Source organism: Stegodyphus dumicola, chromosome X1, assembly GCF_044657685.1.
Source record: "Stegodyphus dumicola isolate Sdum_Otavi_A_Nest chromosome X1, ASM4465768v1".
Taxonomy (NCBI): Eukaryota; Metazoa; Arthropoda; class Arachnida; order Araneae; family Eresidae; genus Stegodyphus; species Stegodyphus dumicola.
This window is the reverse complement of record NC_140780.1, coordinates 63,876,062-63,897,950: the sequence shown is the minus strand read 5'-3', so window position 1 is coordinate 63,897,950 and position 21,889 is coordinate 63,876,062. Positions and strand designations below refer to the sequence as shown.

At 34.2% G+C, this 21,889-nt stretch overlaps 1 protein-coding gene across 4 annotated transcripts in view; it reads right to left on the bottom strand.

Annotated features, from left to right (window-relative positions):
* LOC118204096 (stromal membrane-associated protein 1) overlaps nt 1–21,889 on the bottom strand; it is an 89,579-nt gene that overhangs the window by 34,149 nt on the left and 33,541 nt on the right. For all 4 annotated transcript variants that reach the window (XM_085808620.1, XM_085808622.1, XM_085808623.1 and 1 more), the window contains exon 3: nt 2,717–2,802. In XM_085808620.1, the coding sequence (XP_085664746.1) occupies nt 2,717–2,802 (86 nt within the window). The remainder of the gene's footprint in view (nt 1–2,716; nt 2,803–21,889) is intronic.

Genomic DNA, 21,889 nt, shown 5'->3' with positions numbered 1-21,889 from the left:
CTAATTATGGAGTTTACATTTTACTTTAATATTAAATTCAAACCTGAAAATATATAGCTGTACAATAACCTCAAAATTTATAAATAATAACTTCAATAAAATAACTTAAAGAATGCAATGTGGAATATGAAGCATTAAAAAGGCTCATATACACATTAAAAACATAATCCCGCTAATGCTTTTTTAGATATCTATTTAAATATATTTTCAACTTTTATACATGCACAGTCATCCACATTAGAAATATGTTATGCTAGCAAACAATTTTCCACATCACATCCTTTGAGCTCTAATTATAAAATTAAATACTGAAGTGAAAACCAACATGATTTTCTACACTGCAATATACAACGAACGATAAGACAAAACATTATGACCACCTCCTATATAGTCACAGTGTATTTGTTCATCGGAATGATACAAATGGCAAGTGCAGAAATAGGAATATTATTTAACAGAAGCTGAAGACAGTATTTTATTTACTATGTGCATAACATAATCTGAAAGGATACTGATTTAAGTGACTTTTGTTAATGCCAAACTGCAATGGCCCAAAGGCTAGGAATGGTACTGCTCATCAGGTGTTCACAAGCTGATGTTTAGTTGTGTAACAGTACCACTTAATTCAGGCAAAAATGCAGCAGCTATTAGTTCAACTAGTTAAATACAATGCAGGTGCAAGTTATGTGAATATACAATTAGTTAACTGAATTTTATTGTTCACCTCCTGTCATTGTCTCTGTTAATCCAGCATTCATTCATTCACAACTAAAGCAGACCTATTAACACAATTTTCAATTATGAAAAAATGAAAAAGGGTAGCCTGCACATATGAATCACAATTTTTTTAAAAAGAATTTAAACAGTCAACTCAAGGTTGCTTTTCAGGCAAACATTTGATCACCAGATATACCACAGTACATAAAAAGGGTAGTGGTTGAGGTATTTTAATTTTCTGGGTGTTCTCATCCATGTTCTTGGGACTGATAACTGTTTCAGAACCCACTATCGCCCTAAGTGCTTGAGGAATTTCAGTTGACGACAATAGTATTAAGCATAATCTTGGATGTTTTAAACTCGCAACTTAGAGCTGGCCCAACCACCTCCTTCAAATCTTCAAAAACTACTACCAAATCAGATACAATCTTCCTCCACACAATTACCAGTGACTTTTAGAATTCACATTAAAAGAAATTGTAGCAGTTTTCCATGCTAATGGTACTAAGATGGTGGTCATAATATTTTAATTGTTCAAAAAAAAAAAAAAAAAAAAAAAAAAAAAGAAGGGGACAGTTCTATATCTCTCATTCTACTGGGCCGATTGACAAAATTCAACATGCATTTTTCATGTCTCGAAAGCGCCACTTAGGATACGTATTAGATTTATATATAGCATTGTTCTAATACAGGTATTTTGACACCGTATTGGACTTTTTCTGAAATAACACCAATTTTTTTCCATAATTCGATTTTACGACTCAAATTACGGCAAACTACCAGATTTTGCAAACATCGCACAAGTAGTTTTTTAACAATTAGCTCTCTAAATTTTAGCTCCTCAATGTTGAGTTTGGTATATATTTACTAACCTCTCTTTTTTGTTAAACTTATTTTATTCTTCCTTTCACATTTCAAAATTCAGGTTCATTCCAAATAAAATTCACAAATTTATTTTTTAAATCTGTAATTTTAAATAAATTTTTAAAAAAATTTTTGAATTATAATCTATAAAATTTTTACCAACATCTTAAAGTTGATGTACTACTAAGCAAGCATACCTGCAAAAAATTAAGTTTTTTTATTCAAAATTTCTGAAGATATACGTGAATTTATATATGGGCCCATTCTGAAATTTGGCATATTTGTTCAAAGCGATAAAACAACAAATGTGGTTTAGAGACTGCTAAAATTATTTCAAAGTAGAAACGATGTGCCTTTTTTCCCGCTCATGCATAATGTAAAAAGTTAGGAACCTTTTTTCCTCTCTAGCATAATGGAAGGGAAAGGAAAAGTGGTTGTCATATATTAAGAAGTTCAAGTGGCGCAAACTGAAAAAAATGGCACCAAGATGAATTTTTGAATTCCTATGTAAATTTTGCACCAAATTTTACCAAATTTAATATTACACATAATTTGAGTCGTAGAATCGAAATATGGAAAAAAATAGGTATGTTATTTCAGAAAAAGTGTGATTTTGTGTCAAAATACCCATGTTAGAACAATGCTATATATAAATCTAATTTATATCCTAAGTCGCACTTTCGAGACATGAAAAATGCAATTTGAATTTTTTCAATCCGCCCAGTAGAAAAGGATTTTCTATGCCCTTTTTTTTGCGTAGTGTACTTTCATTATACTATAATCAGAAGGTTTGAATTTTAACATAAGTAGATAATTTTTTTTTTAAAGTTTTACTTATATAACCGTCAAAAACTATTATGCAATCAAATTCAGAAAAGAAAAAAGGTGGAAGCAGTTAATTATACAACAGAGGTATCTGAAGGATAAACACACCTGTAAATCGTGGAAAGGAAGATCACATAATTAAAAAATACTCAAGAGGTTTTTACAAATCAGAATTATTTTCTGTAGCATGCATTGTCAATAAAGTAAAAACTACAACATATTTAAGAAAATTAATTTAAACTCATCTCTTAGAAATTCTAACTTAAAAATTGTTAAGAAAATTTAAACTCATGTCAATTAAAAAGGATATGAATCTGTCTGTGGTCTCCTGAAACTTTCAGGCAAGTTAGCTTCATACACAGCACGAGCCTGGCTATTTCCCATCTGCTGCAGGCACTACAAAAAATTTAAATAGAATTAATTATATGTATTAACTTTAATTAGCAAATAATTTAGAAAAATGCAAATTCAACAAAGCACTGTAATTTTAAACAACTGTGAAAATTACAGTAATGTAATTATTTCATACTGATTTTAATCACACTGACAGTTAGCAAGCACTTTAAGATGAAACAGTTGTAGAAACTGCATTGCACCAGATGGCACTGCGAGCGCTTGAATGCTTCGGACTAGTGCAGAACCTTGAAAATTGTGAAAGATCTAACACCAACGCGAAACATTAACCAAAATTTACATGTGCCTCTCTTTGTTGTAAATGTATTTAATTGTGTCGTCAATAAAATATGTAGAAAATGATAAAAGGCGAGAATGAGTCTGACAGGTAAGTGAGATTTCTTTATATAATGATTTGAATTGAGTTTTAGCGACAAAGAATGTATATGCGTATTTACAAATATTTTTGGTGCCGATAATCCGGAAGAGACCTTTAGATAAAGTAAATTGCGAATTGAATACTGAAAAACGTATTTAGCGAATTGAATAATTTAAATTGTTATGATGGATATTGAAGCTTTAAAAAAGATTAGAGCACCTGTCAGACGCGGCAACTGACACCATGAAACTGTTAGAAACTGAAATAAACAAACAGGAAAGATCAGTTGATTTAATTGATGAACTTTTAGCGAAACTTTTAGATAAAGAAGCTAATTTAAAGTATCTTAACGAGGAAATTCTAAAACTGTGCAAAACGGAAGAAATAGAAAAGGAAATTGAAAAACAGCAAGAATATAAAGATAATATTATTACTTGGAAAATTCGCACGAATAGAATCCTTAAAACGAAAGAAAGCGAAGTTGTTCGCGAAACTGAAAGAACGAATGTTGTAGAAACCAGAAGTGAGCAGCAGAATACAGTAAAACTTCCTCGCTTGCAGATACCTCAATACGATGGCAATATATTAAGGTTTAACGAATTTTATTCTCAGTTTGAAGTAGCTATCCATAAAAATGTGAATCTTAGTAATGTAGAGAAGTTCAGTTATTTAAAATTGTACTTAACAGACGAAGCTGAGGTAGGTCTACATGGTTTAGCATTAAGCTCTGAAAACTATGAAATTGCCTTGAACATATTAAAAGAACGCTTTGGTCGAAAAGATATTATTATTGATGCGCATATGGCAAGACTTTTAAACTTAAGTCCAGTACGAAAATCATATGACATTGTAGCGTTGTGTAGACTTTACTCAGAATGCGAAACACATATTCGAGGATTAGAAAATAACGGAATTAATCCTAATAGTTACAGTTGTCTATTGTATCCAGTGTTGTTAAAATTGATACCCAAAGAATTGTCCTTAGAATTTTCTCAAAAAACACATTCGGAAGATGAAAACAAAATATCTCATTTATTAGAATTTTTAAAGATTGAAATTCAGTGTCGTGAACATAACGAGTACTTAAGTAGAGACTTTAATTTAAACACTTCAGATTCGCGATTGGAAACTAAATTTAATCCTTTACAAAAACCTAATGAAAAGTATGGGAGATTTAATAAAACCAAAATTGATTATAGCAGGAAAAATAAATTAAATTCGAACATTCCTACTACTTTTGCATTTATTGTTGATTAGAAAAAATGTATATTTTGTACAAAACCGAAAATAGAGCATGATTCTACCTCTTGTCCCTTATCGGTAGAACAGAGAAAATTAATTCTTAGAAAATATGGTATATGTTACGCTTGCCTTTCGAAGGGGCACGTATATAAGCAGTGTCAAAAGAAATCTATTTGTGGAATTTGTAAACGTTTTATGCATCACGAATTGATTTGCGATCAAACCAATGTTTATTCTTCTTCCCCCACTCTGGAGTCTGGTCAGACCGTCAACGCGAATAAATTAAATGTTGTGTCTTCTGTAGCATGTGTGAATGAATCCGATATACTACTTGAAACTTGCTTGGCAGTATTAATAGGCAGTAATAAAAGCAAAGAGATTAATATTTCGTTAGATAATGCGTCACAGAGATGTTTTTTTAGAAAAGAAGTAGCCGTAGAAATGAAACTACCCATAATTAGACAAGAAAGTCTAGCTGTTTACACTTTCGGTTCTAGAGTGCCAATACAAAAAATGTATGACGTAGTTCGGTTTACACTTTGTAATTTCTGTGATTCGGACAAGAAAATAACAATTGAAGCACTTTTGACTGACTGTATTTCTGGATTGCAGTTTAAAGTATCACATAACAAATTAATGCAAATACTTTCGAGGAAGAACATTCAGTTGTCAAACTTGCGTAAATCGTCAGGAAATGAATTGTCTCTGCTTATTGGAGCACAGTATTTTTGGGATATTCATACAGGAGAAAAACAGCGATTAAATAAATCTTTGTATTTGATTGATACTCTGTTTGGAAGGGTTGTTCAAGGTCGAATCCCTTCATCAGATTCAAATGCGAATCGGGATATTTCTATTAATAAAATTGAATGTTGCGCTGCATCAAATGAAAAACTAACGCAGTTTTGGCAGTTAGATTCAATGGGGATAAATGATACTCACAGTGGAGATTTTAAATTTAAAGAGGAATTTATTTCTCAATTCGAAAATAATTTAAAATATGAAAATGGAATGTATACAACTAAATTATTCTAGGACGGTAAACCAGAAAACTCGTCTAACAATTTCGCGGTAGCAAAACGAAGATTTCGTAACTTAAGTGTAAAAATGAAAGAAAATGATTGGGTTTATACTGAATATAAGAATATAGTTAAGGAGCAATTAAAACTGAATATCATTGAAGAATGTCCTTTCGGCTTAGAAGAGAGTTCTTATTATATGCCTCATTCAGCTGCAGTAAGATCAGATAGGGACACTACGAAAGTCAGATTGGTTTTCGATGCATCGTCAAAAGGTAATGGGTGCAAATCTCTTAATGAATGCATGAATCCTGGGCCACCGTTGAATCCCAAAATTTTGGATGTAATCTTGCGATTTCGCGAATATGAATATGCATTCAGCTGTGATATCCAGGGAGCATTTTTGACCATAGGAATAGTGGAAGAGGATAGAGACTATTTACGTTTTTTTTGGTTTCCAGATGAAAGTGATTCCAAAAACTTACAAAATTTTACGAATGACTCGTGTTCCCTTTGGAGTGACATCAAGCCCATTTATCCTTGCTGCCACTATTAAATACCACATTAGAAAATATAAACTTGAACAAAGCGAAACTTGTAAAATGCTTGACTCGGCACTTTATGTAGATGATCTTTTTTACGGAGCAAATACAATAGAGAAAACTTTAGAACTTTTACAGAGTGCTGTAAAAATTCTTAAAGATGCGAACATGAATTTAAGAAAATTTAATACTAATTCGGATGAGTTGAGAAATTTATGGAGTGAACGAGGTTTGTCTGATTTGACAGAAACTAAAGAACGTCCTTTGAAGGTTTTAGGCATAATATGGAACACCGAAGAAGATACTTTTAAGTTAGATGTAAAACCTCTACTGGACATGACCTGTGATAGGAAGAATTCAAAACGTAGTGTACTGCGGACAGCTTCAAAGTTATTTGATCCTATGGGAATTGCATCACCTTTTATTGTTCTCATAAAATTATTAATGCAAGAAATATGGGAACTTGGTTTAGGATGGGATGTTGAGCTATCAGCTGACTTGAAGAAAAAATGGGATAATTGGTGCTCTCAGATTTATCCGTTGAAAGATTTGACAATCGAAAGAAAATATTTCTCCATACCATGGAAGTTGGTGAAAGAATTAGAACTACACATATTTTCTGACGCTTCTCCTAAAGCTTTCGAAGCAGTTGCGTACTTCCGTTACGTGTCAAGTGATGATTGCATTTATACAAGTTTTATCACTGCGAAATCTAAAATCGCACCACTTAAAAGGTTGACATTACCGAGGCTTGAACTTATGGGAGCTGTTATTTCTTCTAGACTTTTCCAATATTTGAAAACAAATTTTAAATTTCCTGTGCCTAAGGTATATATATGTGGACAAATTCCTTAATCGCTCTTCATTGGATTAAAGGGAAAGCTTCAAAATGGAAACCTTTTGTATCGAACCGTGTATCCGAAATCCAGTCTAGAACTGATCTTGCTGATTGGAATCACCGTAGTGGGCAGGATAATCCTGCAGATTTCATATCTCGAAGAGCTACCGTGGAAAAGTTTATGTCCAGTTCGATTTGGATGCAAGGTCCAGAATGGCTTCGGTTGAAGAAAAGGGATTGGCTGAAAAGCTCTAATTATGAAATTTGTCTAGAGATTTCTCCAGAAGTATATTGTGAAAAAAGAAGTAAACTGGAAGAAGTATCGTCTTTTGTGTGATTAGATATGTTTTGTGTGATTAGATGTTTGAATAGATATAGTAGTTTAAGAAAATTATACCGTGTTACAAGTTGGATACTTTGATTTATATACAACCTTAAATTTAAAACTAAACTAAGCACTGAAGAACTTAACGAGGCTGAAATTATCTGGACAAAAACTGTTCAAAGTGAAGCTTTTGCGGAAGAGCTGTCCTCTTTGAGACAGGGTAAAAGAATTTCTAAGACTTCCTCTATTCTAGAACTGAATCCCTTTCTTAATAATGACGGGATAATGCATGTTGGTGGAAGACTTCAGAAGTCAAGACTTTCTTATCTTCAAAGACACCCAATTATTATACCCCAAAACATCACTTTGTGAATTTATTAGTGTGGGATGCACACAGCAAAGTGTTTCACGGTGGAATTTCTGAAACATGATAGAAATACGCGAAAGATACTGGATAATTAAAGGAAGACAAACTGTTAAAAATATCTTAAGAAAACGTATTCTGTGTAAACGATTTAATTCTTCTCCTGGTGTGCAAGTTACTGCTCCTTTACCAGTAAATAGAACAGAAGAATTACCTCCTTTTTCTGTAGTAGGTATAGATTTCGGTGGACCACTTTATACCAAAGACAGTGATGAGAAAAACTACATCGTGTTGTTTACTTGTGGAGTAACACGAGCTCTTCATTTAGAGTTTGTTGGTAGCATGACCACAGAAACATTTCTTCTTGCTTTTCGACGATTCATTGCTCGTCGAGGTCTATGTTCTCAAGTTTTGACGGACAATGCCAAAACTTTCAAACGATCAGAACTTGAACTTAAAAATTTGTGGACTGTCATTAGTCATCCAACAGTAAAAGACTTTTACGCCTCCCACAAAATCCAATGGTGCTACATCGCTGAGAAAGCTGCGTGGTGGGGTGGCTTCTATGAAAGATTAATTAAATCTGTAAAACTTGCTTTACGAAAAACTGTCAGAAAAACTACTTTATCTCGAGAAGAGTTAGAAACTCTAATTATTGAAATTGAAGGTTTTCTTAACTCTCGTCCTTTAACTTATGTTTATTTTGAATTACAGGAACCTATGCCTCTAACTCCAGCTCATATGCTATTGGGACGCAGGGTGAATAGTTTGTCTCCTGCCAGGCTTAATTTTGATTCTAATTTAGTTAATAGGAAAACGCTAATTAAAATATTTAATTATCGAGAAAGATTGGTAAGTATGTTTTGGAATAAATGGAAAAATGAATACTTATTAATGCTGAGATCTGTTCATTGTGTTAAACCTTCAGGTAAAATTACTGAATTTAAAGTTAATGATATTGTATTAATTCATGATGAAAAGCTACCTAGACATTTTTGGAAATTAGGAAGAGTTGTAACAGTATTTCCTGGCAGAGATGGAAAAGTAAGGTCTTGTGAAATTAAAACAGGGACATCAGTTATTAAAAGACCTGTGCAGCTTTTATATAATCTTGAAATAAATTAATAAATTTAATTATTATATGCTTATTAATTTGTATTATTGTTACAGGACTATTCCATATATGTGATGAAAGTTTAATGTATGTACAGGTATTGAGTTGCCAGCTTATTATCTTTATTATACTTTATTGCAAGTAACTTTACAAACTGTTTAAAGATGAATGATTTGTTTATATAATAAATAAGTGTAGTTTCTTTAATATGTGAATTGATTGAACTTTACATTGTAAAAGTTTCTTTTGTTAAATTTATATTAATGTAAGTGTTTGAAGGAACCCCTGGTCATTCGGGGGGCAGTCTGTAGAAACTGTATTGCACCAGATGGCGCTGTGTGCGCTTGAATTCTTCGGACTAGTGCAGAACCTTGAAAATTGCGAAAGATCTAACACCAACGCGAAACATTAACCAAAGTTTATATGTGCTTTTCTCTTTGTTGTAAATGTATTTAATTGTGTCGTCAATAAAATATGTAAAAAATGATAAAAGGCGAGAATGCGTCTGACAGGTAAATGAGATTTCTTTATATATTGATTTGAATTGAGTTTTAGCGACAAAGAATGTATATGCGTATTTACAACAGTTTTGGGATAGTCAATTAGCCAAGTAATTAAAAGACAAGTAAAATGCTATTCTGGTCTACCATTTCAAAGAATTCCACCCCATAATAGCATAAATCTAAATTACCCCAATATGAAACATTAAATGAGCAGCTATAAAAAGGAGCTTCTATTAATTCTATTAAAGGAGTCCAATGAAAAGTAATGTAATTGGGTGGTGGCTCAAAGCCAATATCATGCAGTCCAATAGGATTAATTTTTGCTACACAGAAATAGGCAAATTTTTGTGCCCGTTCCTTATGCATGTGTGAAAGGAGTGTAATAGGGTGATTAAAATTCTTATTTCAAGGACTATATGAGTAACTAGACAAACTGCTAGGGTGAGGAAGGTGAAACACATCAAGAAGGCATCTGATGAATTGAGAGAAATGGCATGTGACAAGCAGAATGGCAGACATCGACATAAGTCTTCATAAAGATTTAAAAGTAGAAAAAAGTGTCACATCAAGGATCTGAAAATTACTTAAACACATAACATATGCAGACAACTAGATCATGGTTGAAAAAATACCACATCATACTCTCAGGACCATTATTTGGCAATGATTACCAAGAGAAACATTACATTTGATGTCAGGCATGACTGCAACAAAATTCACTGCAGCTACAGGAACTTGACTATCCAGATATACCATGAATGACAAACCAAATTAAAGAAGGCTGTATATATAAAGATATGTGTTCCATTAACACAGGATTAAAAATGTACCCAGTTGCAATGGCATCATAGTGATTGGTGGTGGTAGTGGATTTTATGGAGCATAACCTGGACAGATTATAAGCTTCAAACACATGTTAACTAAACACAATCAAATACAGACAAGAATTACATACAATCAAATTTAAAACAACAGCAGACTTATAAAGTCAAAAGAAGTAATAAAATGATAAATGTTAACATGAAGGCACTCATAACTCGGAGAATATCAGATGCAAAGCAGGTGTAAAATTATAAAAAAGGGGGGAGAGATACATTAAAATATATGTCTCAGAAATACGAATATTAATCATCAAAATTAAATTAGATAACAAAACCCACTCTCCTTCAGGCACTGAAATAAATTAGCAATAGCCTCTTTCCTAATTATAGGGTCAAAACGAAAGTCACGAGTCATTAAAATACTTTAGTCAAAGTAAGTTAAAATACAAGTGTCTGCCGACAACATCGCGGTTCTAAAACATCGTCGTCGAAAATATCGTGGTAAAAAATAATGTACCTACAAATCATCGCATGACAATAACATCGCAGAGATGCTTTTTTCAGGTTTTAATAATTGTAAATGGATAATTCCCATAATGATTTGTGAGCGCAAGATGTAAAGAAGGATAATTTTTGCTTTCACATTTTTTTATTAACTAATAAATTTTTGCTGAAAAGTAAGAAGGAAATTTAAGCATAAAAAATTAAATGCAACTTATAGATTATACTTTTCATGAAAAATTACCAGTAAAAACTTTTAAAAAAATGATTTATTAATGGCCTTTGTTAGTTAACTATGCCGGTTTAAAATTCTATTAAGTGCTATAAGTTACATTAACTTTCTATGCTTAAGTTTCCTTCTTATTTTCTCTGCAAAAAATTTATTACTTAATAAAAAATACCAAAGTAAAAATTATCCTTCTTTTCATCTTGCGCTCACAAATCACTATGGGAATATCCATTTACAGTTATTAAAGCCTGAAAAAAGCATGTCTGTGATGTTATTGTCATGCAATGACGCCGATGTTTTCAAACTGCGAAATTTTTGAACCGCTTTATTTTTGACAATGTTTTGTAGCAAGACGTTTTCGCCTTGGGTTGTTTTCGGCTGTAACCAGAATACGGACATTCAGTTACAAAATGACATACTGCCAGAACACCACAGGGAGAACGAACAGGTCCACCCTCGGCTTTCAAGAGATAACTGTGTGTAACTCCAGAGTGACCAATATGAAGATGAGTTAATATTACTTCTTCCCTTTGATTTCCAACCGATTCTCAATATTCTACAACAGGTTTCAGAATTTTAAGGTTGCGATGGACCTAAAAATTGCATAGTTAGCTGTCATTTATTTAGGACATTTTTCTTGACCTTATGACATTTCTCATGACCTTATGGATATCCATAAGAGGAGCATGCTGGTTGCACAGATCAATAGCAGATTTAGCTGTGATTCTGTGAGCTTCTTTCCTTTGATGCCAATATGGCCAGCAATACAGAACTTGACATCCATGCAACAACTTACTGTTAGAAGACTGCAGAACTGCGAGTGTTAGAAAGGTTTCTAAAGCTTTCAATGAACATGAGCACATAATATAAAGCAGTCAGTTCAGACATCAAGAGTGAGGATGAGTAGTGCGTCTGCCTTCCATATGGTCTAGTACAAATGCTGTCCCAACATGACTAGCTGTCTTTGACTCATCTGCATGTATGGGAACATGGCTGCAACCTTTATGTCTATGCTCAGAGAAAAGCTGTTTGTATATGATCTTGCTATTGTTTCTCTCGTTGTGATGGTAACAAACATCAAGAATTTTGATTTGTGCAAACTAGCATGGCAGAATTTTAAAAATGCTTTACTGTTTGGGTGACATTGCACTGGAATGTTTTTCAATCAAAGAGCAAGCTCTTAACGAAAAAGACGGCACACAAGATGGTTGTGCTTCAAATAAAATGTCACATGTGTCGATGCAAACTCAGCTTACTGGGATCACTTTGAGATAATATATTAAAAATAATGCGGAAGAGATCCTTGCTCACACTCCACTGGAATGATAGTTCATAGCAATCAATATAAAGGTTCTGGGACAGCAGATGTCCTGATTGCTCCAGAACAAATCCACAGTGCCTGATGATGAACTGTATCTAGTTTTAACAATATTGAAGGCCGTGTACAACCATAAACAACTGAGCCATAGTCCAATATAGAGCGGATAAGAGCTCTGTTAACCCCTTGGGTACATTTGACATCTGAGACACGTCATGCACTTTTTTCCGACATGTCTAAGACGTCAAACCAAAAATTTAACTCTTGGGTACATTTGATGTCTGGGAGACTTCATTCACTTGTTTTCCCTAGGAGCGGATGATTCACATACTTAGCACGAAACATTCAAATGCTGATTTTATAAACACAGGCAAAAGGAGAAAAAAATGAAGGTGGCGATAGCGAAAATAGTATAAAACGGGCATCTGTGCTTGAGTATAATAAAGGTATGGGAGGCATTGATAAACAAGACCAATTACTAGTGTGCTTCCCAGTTATGAGAAAATGTGTAAAGTGTTATAAGAAAATGTTTTTCGTTTGGCATTGAAAAATTCGGCTCACTTTCCTGAGAACATTCCGTCAACTAAGTCCAAGCAACATCCTGGAAAAAGGTTCCATGTATGTTATAAGCATAATATTAGGAAAGAGACTACGTGGCAGTGCAAACAATGCAAAGTAGCACTGCATTTACTTACTTGCTTTGAAAACACTCTGGATAATTATCAGTAATTGGTTTTTTGTTATAGCTTAAATTTATTTCATTTAGTTTTATTTTGTTATTAATTTATTTTTGTTTTGCAATTCTAATTACTTGAAGACATCTTAATACTACATATGTCACCAATATTTTAGAATTAAATTTTTACGTACAATGTACTGCTTTTACATTCTACTCCAAGTAACCAAAAATTATATCCGTTCCACATGCAAATATTTTCTCAAATAAATCCATACCCAAGGGGTTAATGTGAAGTAAACAGCAGAGCTCTGCACTCCGGGAAGTGTTTTCCAAGACTTTTAAAATATTTTATATTTTGGTACATTTCTTCCTCAAATGTAGGATATGAGAAGGAAGGCTAGTTTTCAGTCAAACATCACCCCTAAGAACTTTACTTCGGATTCAACTGGAATCACTGATCCATGAAGATGTAACTCAGGTTCAAGATGGATACCTCACTTTCTATAAAAGTGTGCACAAGCAGGCTTCTGTTTCAGAAACATAACTCCTCATTTGTCTGACCGTTCCTCGATCCTGTTCAGAGGAATTTGTAATTGCCTCTCTACATGTCTCTTATCTGCCCCACGGCAGCCCATGCAGGTTATCAACACATAAAAATCCTAAAGCAGTGGAAGTTCCTTTAAGACAGAATTTATTTTTAAATTGAAAATAATGCTAAGCACACAGCCTTGAGGTACATCCTTTTCTTCCACAAAGACGTCTGATACAACATGAGTTCATCCCTGACTTGAAAGGTCATGGAGTATACCATATCTTCATGCCTTATCACAAGCTTTTTCTATGTCAAAAAGGACAGAGACAAGATGATTCCTTCTCACAAAGGCTATGTTATCCAAGGTTGCTTTTCCTTTACAAAAACCATTCTGATAAGGCGATATGATATTAGTCTTTTCCAAAAAATGGACTAAGATGGCTGTTTACCATTTTTTCAAATATCTTGCATATGCAACTTATATTTGCAACAGGCCGATAGTTAAGAGGGATTCTCTTAAGTCTTTCCTTAGCTTTAGTATATGAATTACAACAGCTCTCTGCCATGCATTAGTGAAAACATGATCCTTCCATATGCAGTTATAGAGAGCGAAAAGGGCAGTCAATATAACCAGCATCTAGATCCAGACTACATCCATAAGTTTGCAATAAAACTCTTTTCAGTTCAAACATCATAAAAATGCTATTATAAGGCCCAGAGTATGAAAAGTTAAAAGCAATGGGATATTTTTCAAAGTGTAGATAAACAGAAAGAAATGCTGTGGGATTAATTCCTGCTGGAAGAAACGGCAGCAAATGTCTCACCAAACAATGTTTGCAATTTCTTCTGTGGAGCTTATCACTCAGCCATCCGTTTTCCACACAGGAAAGTGAGTGATCATTACATATTCTGCATGCTTTTCTAATTCTTTCCCATACTCGTTAACTGTTAGCAGATGTTATCTCAGACACACAGCTTATCCATGAATACATCTGGCTCTTACGTCTTACATTTTTTACATTTGCTTTGGATGTTTTGAAGGTTATAAATTTTGACAAAGCTGAGTACCTACAGAAAGTTTCCCAAACTTTTCTTTGTTGTCTCAGGGTTTCCTAACACTCACAGTTCCACCATGGTTTTGGATATTTTTGTAATTTTCTTGATGTCATAGGTAAACAGACTATAGCTGTTTGCATAATAATATCAGTAGCCGATTTTTTGCTTCATCAATAAGCACATCTTTAACCATTTCTTTTGCAAGCTCTGCAAAAAATGAGAAGAGTAACTTGGTCTGAAACAAGGGACTCTAAACATGGGAGTTAATCCTTCTCATGCAACAGTTACAAAAATGGAAAAATGATCACCGTTATAAAGATGACTGACTGAATGAACAAAAATTCAGTCACTGAATGAACAAAAAGGTAACAAAGATGGTGAACAGATGGCAAGATCAATAGCATGAAAGGTTCTTGTACTCTTGTGAAAGTAGGTATCTTGTCCATCATTGAGGAGACAGAGGCAGTGATTGTCAATCATTTGCTCTATCTTCTACCTCAAGGATTTGTATCATTACTTCTGCAGAGTGTGCTTTGGCATTAAAATCTCCTATTATGATAAAAGGCTGAAGCAGCTGTTCTATCAAATAGCTGATCGATGCTTTGAATTGGAGGAAGGTAAACAGAATAAACTGAAATGAAATTCACCATATATAAACACTTATAGCTACAGCTTGGAGGCTTAATGAAACTGGCCTGAAGGGATAGTCAAGTGAGGCTAGAACTACACCTCCACAGACACAATCACCATCAGGATTATTTTTTCTGATTTCAACAAAGTTTCTTGGACTGCCAAAAATACAGAACAGAATGATACACATCTATCATGCATTTTATGTTAATGAGATTTTAGTGAAAACCATGACAGTTCCACGATATGAGAGTGGCCATTATGAGTGGTGTTTGTTCTTCCAGTGCTGCATTTTGGTTTTGCATGGAAGGAGATGCTTGGAAATTTTTAGCCCTTGCTCTAATCCCATGTTATCTGAATCAACAGAGTCCAAAATCATGCCATCAAATGAACTATTGCTAATACTTCTATGTTTGTTAGTTGTTGATTTAATTCTGAACTACTGTTGATTTTTTCTGTATTACCTGAGTTGGTTTGTCATGGCTGGTATTACTTATAATCTGCTAGGTTTTAGATGCTAATGTTTGTGTTCTAACTGATGTGTGGGTTCCAATAAATCAAGTTGATTTAGCAGCACTAGTGAAAGACATGCCTGTTCATCGCTCAGTGCCTTCAACTATTTTTGATAAAAATACAGTGGTCATCTTCGATAGATGCGTTTCATCAGTGAATACTGATAATATGTAATGGACCTTTTTATGCAATAAAAAGTGATATGTGGTGAATACTTCACTTCTCTCAAATGGTGTTTCTCAAATAATGTAATGCAAATTGACAAAATATTATTTTTGTGTATAACTGCCAAAAAATTCTTATTTATGTGTATAATCGACAATGAAATATTATATGTTTACTTCTTTGTGGCAAGTTAACAGTATATCTTCATATTTGAGCAAGTAAGTGGCTATTATTTAAAAAAAACATTCTTATACATAATGCCCAAAGCAATGCAACCAGAACCAAATCGCTATGGCTTTCACCCTCCCTAGTAACATACAGATCATTCATTCTTGCTGCCTCCAATAAAGACCTAACTTGTTTGGCAGCAAAGATTGAATAAAAAATTAATGAGCTGGTTGCTCCAGCTTATATCAATACAGCTGGCTAATGCTGTCTCTCCGAGTCCATCCCTAAAACAAGTGGCTGACTTGACAAAGAAAGTATATGAACACTCAATAAGTTTCCATGCTTCACACCAATACCAAAGATCAAATCAGGGTCAACACAGTAAATTTTGCAGTAGAAGTCAAACTCATCACACTGCCCAAACACAATATAAATAGCCCGAAAATAGCATATGTTTTTACGACATGAATTTTGGTGCTCAGGCACGAAAAGAGTACTCCTCCATTTACTTTTCAAAAATTAGGAAACTAAGAGGGCAGCCTTCTGCGGGTTGACAGAATGTCTACCACACTGACAGAACTGTAATGGCTAAACATTCAACTAGTGGACTTGGAAGCAGACATATTGATGTTCCCCAGAACTAATAAAGTCCTAATACAGCTAAAGGTGCCCGAATTGCGACCTATGTTGGCAAACTACTAACTCTCAATTTGAACTTGCACCCAACTCTGAGCAGCCTTTTGTTATTGCAGATATCACAAAACCAATAATTGGTATTGATTTCTTAACCCCTTTCCAACTCTTAGTGCACATCAGGAATAGCTGTTTAATTGATGCTACAAGCAAGCTTGCATCAAAAGGGACAAATCTTTCGCGTATCAAGTGTACCTATGAGCACAACTGTTATCTTGGGTGACACACAGTTTCTTCAATTATAGCAAACTTCCGCAGCATTTCAAATCCATCGCAACTTTGGCAACATACTCAGCATGCTGAAGTGTTTCATCAAACTGGAACACATGGCCCACCTCTATTGTCCAAGCCTCGTCGCCTTCCTCCAGAAACACTAAAAGCTGGCTGCTTACAAAGATTTTGAATTCATGCTAGCACAGCGGACCATTATTTGTCCACCAAAAACCATACTGGCCAGTTCCTTCCGCATGGTGAAAAAGTCAAATGGTGACTGGCAGCCTCATGTGGATTACCCTCGACTTAATGCTGTCACCATCCACTACAGTTATCTCCAGATATACAAAACAGCACCCAACTCTTTCATGGCAAACACATATATTCTACTCTACTCTCTCAAATGCATATCATCAAATTCCTGTTTATGCTGCAGACGTGTCCAATACTGCTATGACTGTACCACTTGGCCTCATGGAGTACTTGTATATGGCTTTTGGCCTTTGCAATTCAGGCCAAACATTTTAATAATTCATATATAAAGTATTATTTGGTCTCAATTTCTCCATCTCCTATTTCAATATCCTGGTTGCAACTACAGACACAGCAGAACATTTACAACATCTGTGCTATATTTTTCACCCCCCCCTTCAAGAGCACAGATGGAAACTAATTCCATCCAAATGTATAGTGGGTCAGTCCTAAATTCTTTTGGATGTTTTATCACTCTAGATGGGGTAAAACCTCTACCTGTAAAAGTCAAAGCAATCAATGACCCGCTTCAACAGAAAACAATCTCTGAACTGAAGTGTTTCCTAGCAATGCTGAATTTTTACCACTGCTTTCTGCCAAATGCTACAAAAACACAGGTCCTTCTACACCAGTTTCTGGAGGATAGAAGATAGCAGCTGGAGAAAAATGATATAGCAAATGCTCTTATCATTTACCTAATCATCAATTCTATATAATGGTAGATACATCCGACACAGCCACAGGGGCTGTGCTTCAGGCCTACACAACTAAAGGACTTTTGTTCTATAGCATTTTTCTCCAGGAAATTTACCACTGCCAAAAGCATACAGCACATATGGCAGAGAGTTGCTAGCTTTTACTATTAAAAACTTCTGACACAATTTGGAAGAGCACGATTTTATCATTTTCGCTGATCATCAATCATTACACTTCACATTTAAAAAAACTCATATTCATGCTTTCCTCGCCAGCTTCGACAACTGGATTTTATTGCTCGGTACAGTACAGAGCAGACATGTCTCTGGTACTGTTAATTATGTTAATGACGCTTTATCCAGGATGAACAACATCCAACTCACTACACCACCAGATGTTTTTTTAAATTGCAAAAGCCCAGTTGCAAGATGAGGAACACAAGGGCCTGACATCAAACCCACAAACTTTCCCAGAGTTACAACCACTCCACATTGATCCAAACACTTAAAACTTACTGTGATACACACAACAATAAAGTACATACTTATATCCCTCCCAATTTTCAACATCACGTGTTCAAGGCTTTACACCAGCGATTCTCAACAGGTGGTACACAAAAGAAAAATAGGTGGTATTCAAAGAAACAAAGTATTTTTAACTGTTAAGTTCAAAAATCTCGTGATGAAAAAGAACAATTGATAGAAATTTCCTGTGATTGAACTCTAACTGAAGATTTTAAAAATAGCAGATTTGTTAACTTTTGGCTGAACAAAAAAAAAAAAAAAAAAAAAAAAAAAAAAAAAAAAAAAAAATTCAAAAGCATTTCAAATAAAGGTATCAAATTCTTATTGCCTTTTTGCAAAACCTATTTGCATGAAAAAGGATTTTCTTCCATGTTGTATTGGAAAAATAAATACAGAACAAAATTAAAAGTGGATCTTAATTTATGGTTAAAACTAAGTGAAATAAGACCAGGCATAAAGAAACTGATCTCTCTTAAACAGGCCGAAATTTCACACTAAATTTTAGATTTAAATTATTATTGTTTGCATACGCGTCAAAATAAACTATTATGCTACCAGCGTATAACGGACTCTAAGAGACTAATAAAAATATTCTAAAGTATTCATTTATTAACTACAGTAAAACCTCACTCATGTAAATAATGTGTCATTCTTCTTTAATAAGCCTAACTTAACTACAGAAACATAGTTCCTAATTCTTTAAATAGTTTTGTTGCCACTTCTAAGAAACTAAACTAACAATAATTATTAGTGGCCAAATAACATTAAATAGAAAATTAAAGGAAAATAAATAAAGTTACATTGAGGCATGTATAAAATAAAAACTACCCTCATTTGAAATCCAACAATTATAAATTAAATTTCGATAATTAACATGGTAACCAATTTTTAGTCGAATATTTTTTGTGTGTGCATATTTAATACAAATAGCTTACAAGTTAGGCAAATAGCAAAATGTACTTTTTTATATATATTTCGGAAACTGAAAAATAATAACTGTAAAATGTAGTGGCGGTACTGAAGTTTTTGTTTAGATGGTACGCATTAGTCAAAAGGTTGAGAACCGTTGCTTTACACCATTTGGCATACCCTGGAATTCATGCTATCAAAAAGCTAATTTCAGATAGATTTGTAATGGCCAGCAATTAATTAAGACATCATAGAAAGAACTCCTTCATGTATTTGATGCCAATGCTTATCTCTTGTCACATTCACAGTCCCGTTCTACAGTTTAACCTTCCGACAAGACGTTTTGATCATATACACAAAGGTCTTGTAGGCCCATTGCCTCCTTCAAATGATTTTACTTACCTTCTTACCGGCATTGACTGTTTCACATGATAACCCGAAGCAATTCCTATTGAAAATATCTTCACAAAACCATAGCTTGGGTGTTCATCCCCCAATGAATATCATGATTTGCTATATCTATCACTATCAGAACTGACCAAAATTGACAATTTCAATCTCATTTGTTTTCAGCAATTACTCCTGTTCTTGGCATTCACCATAACCAAACAACACTTTACCATCAATCCGGAAACAGGATGGTGGAACAATTTCACAGATCTCTGAAACAAGCTCTTAAGTGTCACAATATCCCATATGGACAGAAGTTTTACCTCTTGTTTTCCTCAGTCTTTGATCATTATTCAAAGAACATATTGATAGCCCCGTGCCAAAATGGTCTACAGTGTAAGATGGAAATGGTCTACGGTGTTCAGAAGTATGGTGGCTCTCAATATGACAAAAGTTATACATATTATAACCACCAAAAGATTAAACTCTTTTACTTTTATCTGAGCAGCAATCCGATTTTGTTATTTATGCACAATGAATTATGGCTTTTAAAACATAATTATTTGTCAGACATTGTTTTAAAAACTGAATGATTTAAACATGCCACTCCAAGGAAATAACATATTTACATTAAAATATAAAACAACATATGGGAAAATAAAACAGAAAATGGGTCTTTAGAAATGCTTATGGCAATACATGCTTTTATAATTGAAAATACCCTTTTTTAAACATTTAACATCTACACAATATAAAAAATATTTTCCTTGACATTTTAACACTGAAAATAAAATCTCACTTTCTGAACTATACTCATGCGAAAAGATTAATGTCAATCATTTACCACTAAATACTCATGAATAATTTGCCAAGCTACATATAATACACTTTCAGCATTAATGTTAAAAAATAAATTTAAAAAAAAATCTGATTTCATGAATAGTTCACCCAAAACACTGTCAATGTTCTATGTCCTGCAGTATCAAATATTCCTCCAACTTTTAAGGTTTTATGTAAAAGTAAACAAGCATACTCAGCTCATTAGTATGAATTTTTGATTTTGTCTTCAATTCACAGTAAAATTATATTCATACGTATCCCAAAGACGTGTTTTTGAATGAATGTTCTTTACCAATGTCAGGAAATGTTTGATTTGTATTCTTAGTTTATATACCCCTTTATCCAGGTTTGTGAAAATACAGTACAAAGTCCGTAATCCAGACTCGTCAAGACTTCGGCGATTCCGGATTATAGATCATCAATTTAAATCTGGTAAGATGGCATGCAGAAATAATACAATTAAAAATATGAAACCGTAATTTATGAAATAAAGAGCAATCATGATCTAAAGGGTATCCCAAAAAAAAAAAAAAAAAAAAAAAAAAAAGCTTAATATTTATTTGTTTACTTTAGTAAACATTTCTATCAATGTAAGTTGTTTTGATTTTGTGCTAATAATTTCTCTTTAATTCTATAAACAGACAGTTTCTTGTTTACTTATAAACTTCCACTGTTCAAGTCCTGTAATTGTTGTGTCAAGAATACCGACAACCTTGTCAATCGAAATATTTTCGTTTTCAATAAAGTTCTCTGTTACTTTCTTCACTATCAGAAGCGCACATGGATAAACACATTATGCGCATGCGTTAAGTTTGTGCCTTTGAGGTCACGATTATATATCATTTCGGATAATGGACATTCGGATTACAGACTTTGTACTGTATATGCTCAGGTAAAAAGGATTGCCAAGTGAAAAAGTTTTAGAAGTCCCGTATTTATACGAGGGTAAGTTGAAAAATAAGTTTCCCCTGTCGACTGTGTCGACAGCAGATGGCGCTGTTGCAGTGCCTGCGCAAAGCGGAGACCAGCCTCTCATATGACCCCCGGTAGGTATGGAGAGAAGGTGCGTTTTGAATTCTTGGTCAAAGGAGGAAGTGAGAGTGGTTATCCGCTATGAATGGGCACGTGGAGTATCAGGAACAGAAATTCATAACTGCCTCGTGGAAGTCTATGGGCCAGGTGTGATGTCGAAGCAAATGGTGCGGAGATGGTGTCGCACATTCAGTGATGGACGTCAGCAAGTGGAGGACATACCGAGAGCTGGATGGACGCGCACGGCCACTACAGATGCAAATGTCAGGAAGGTGGATGACATGATTAGAGCGAACCGGCGTATCACCATCGATGAAGTAGAGGAAGAACTTGGAATCTCACATAAGCGAGCTCAAAACATCATCCACAACATTCTTCGATACAGAAAAGTGTCAGTACGATGGATGTCAGCATCGCACCAGGCCCATAGACTTCCACGAGGCAGTTATGAATTTCTGTTCCTGATAATCCACGTGCCCATTCATAGCGGATAACCTCTCTCACTTCCTCCTTTGACCACGAATTCAAAACACACCTTCTCTCCATACCTACCGGGGCTCAAATGAGAGGCTGGTCTCCACTTTGCGCAGGCACTGCAACAGC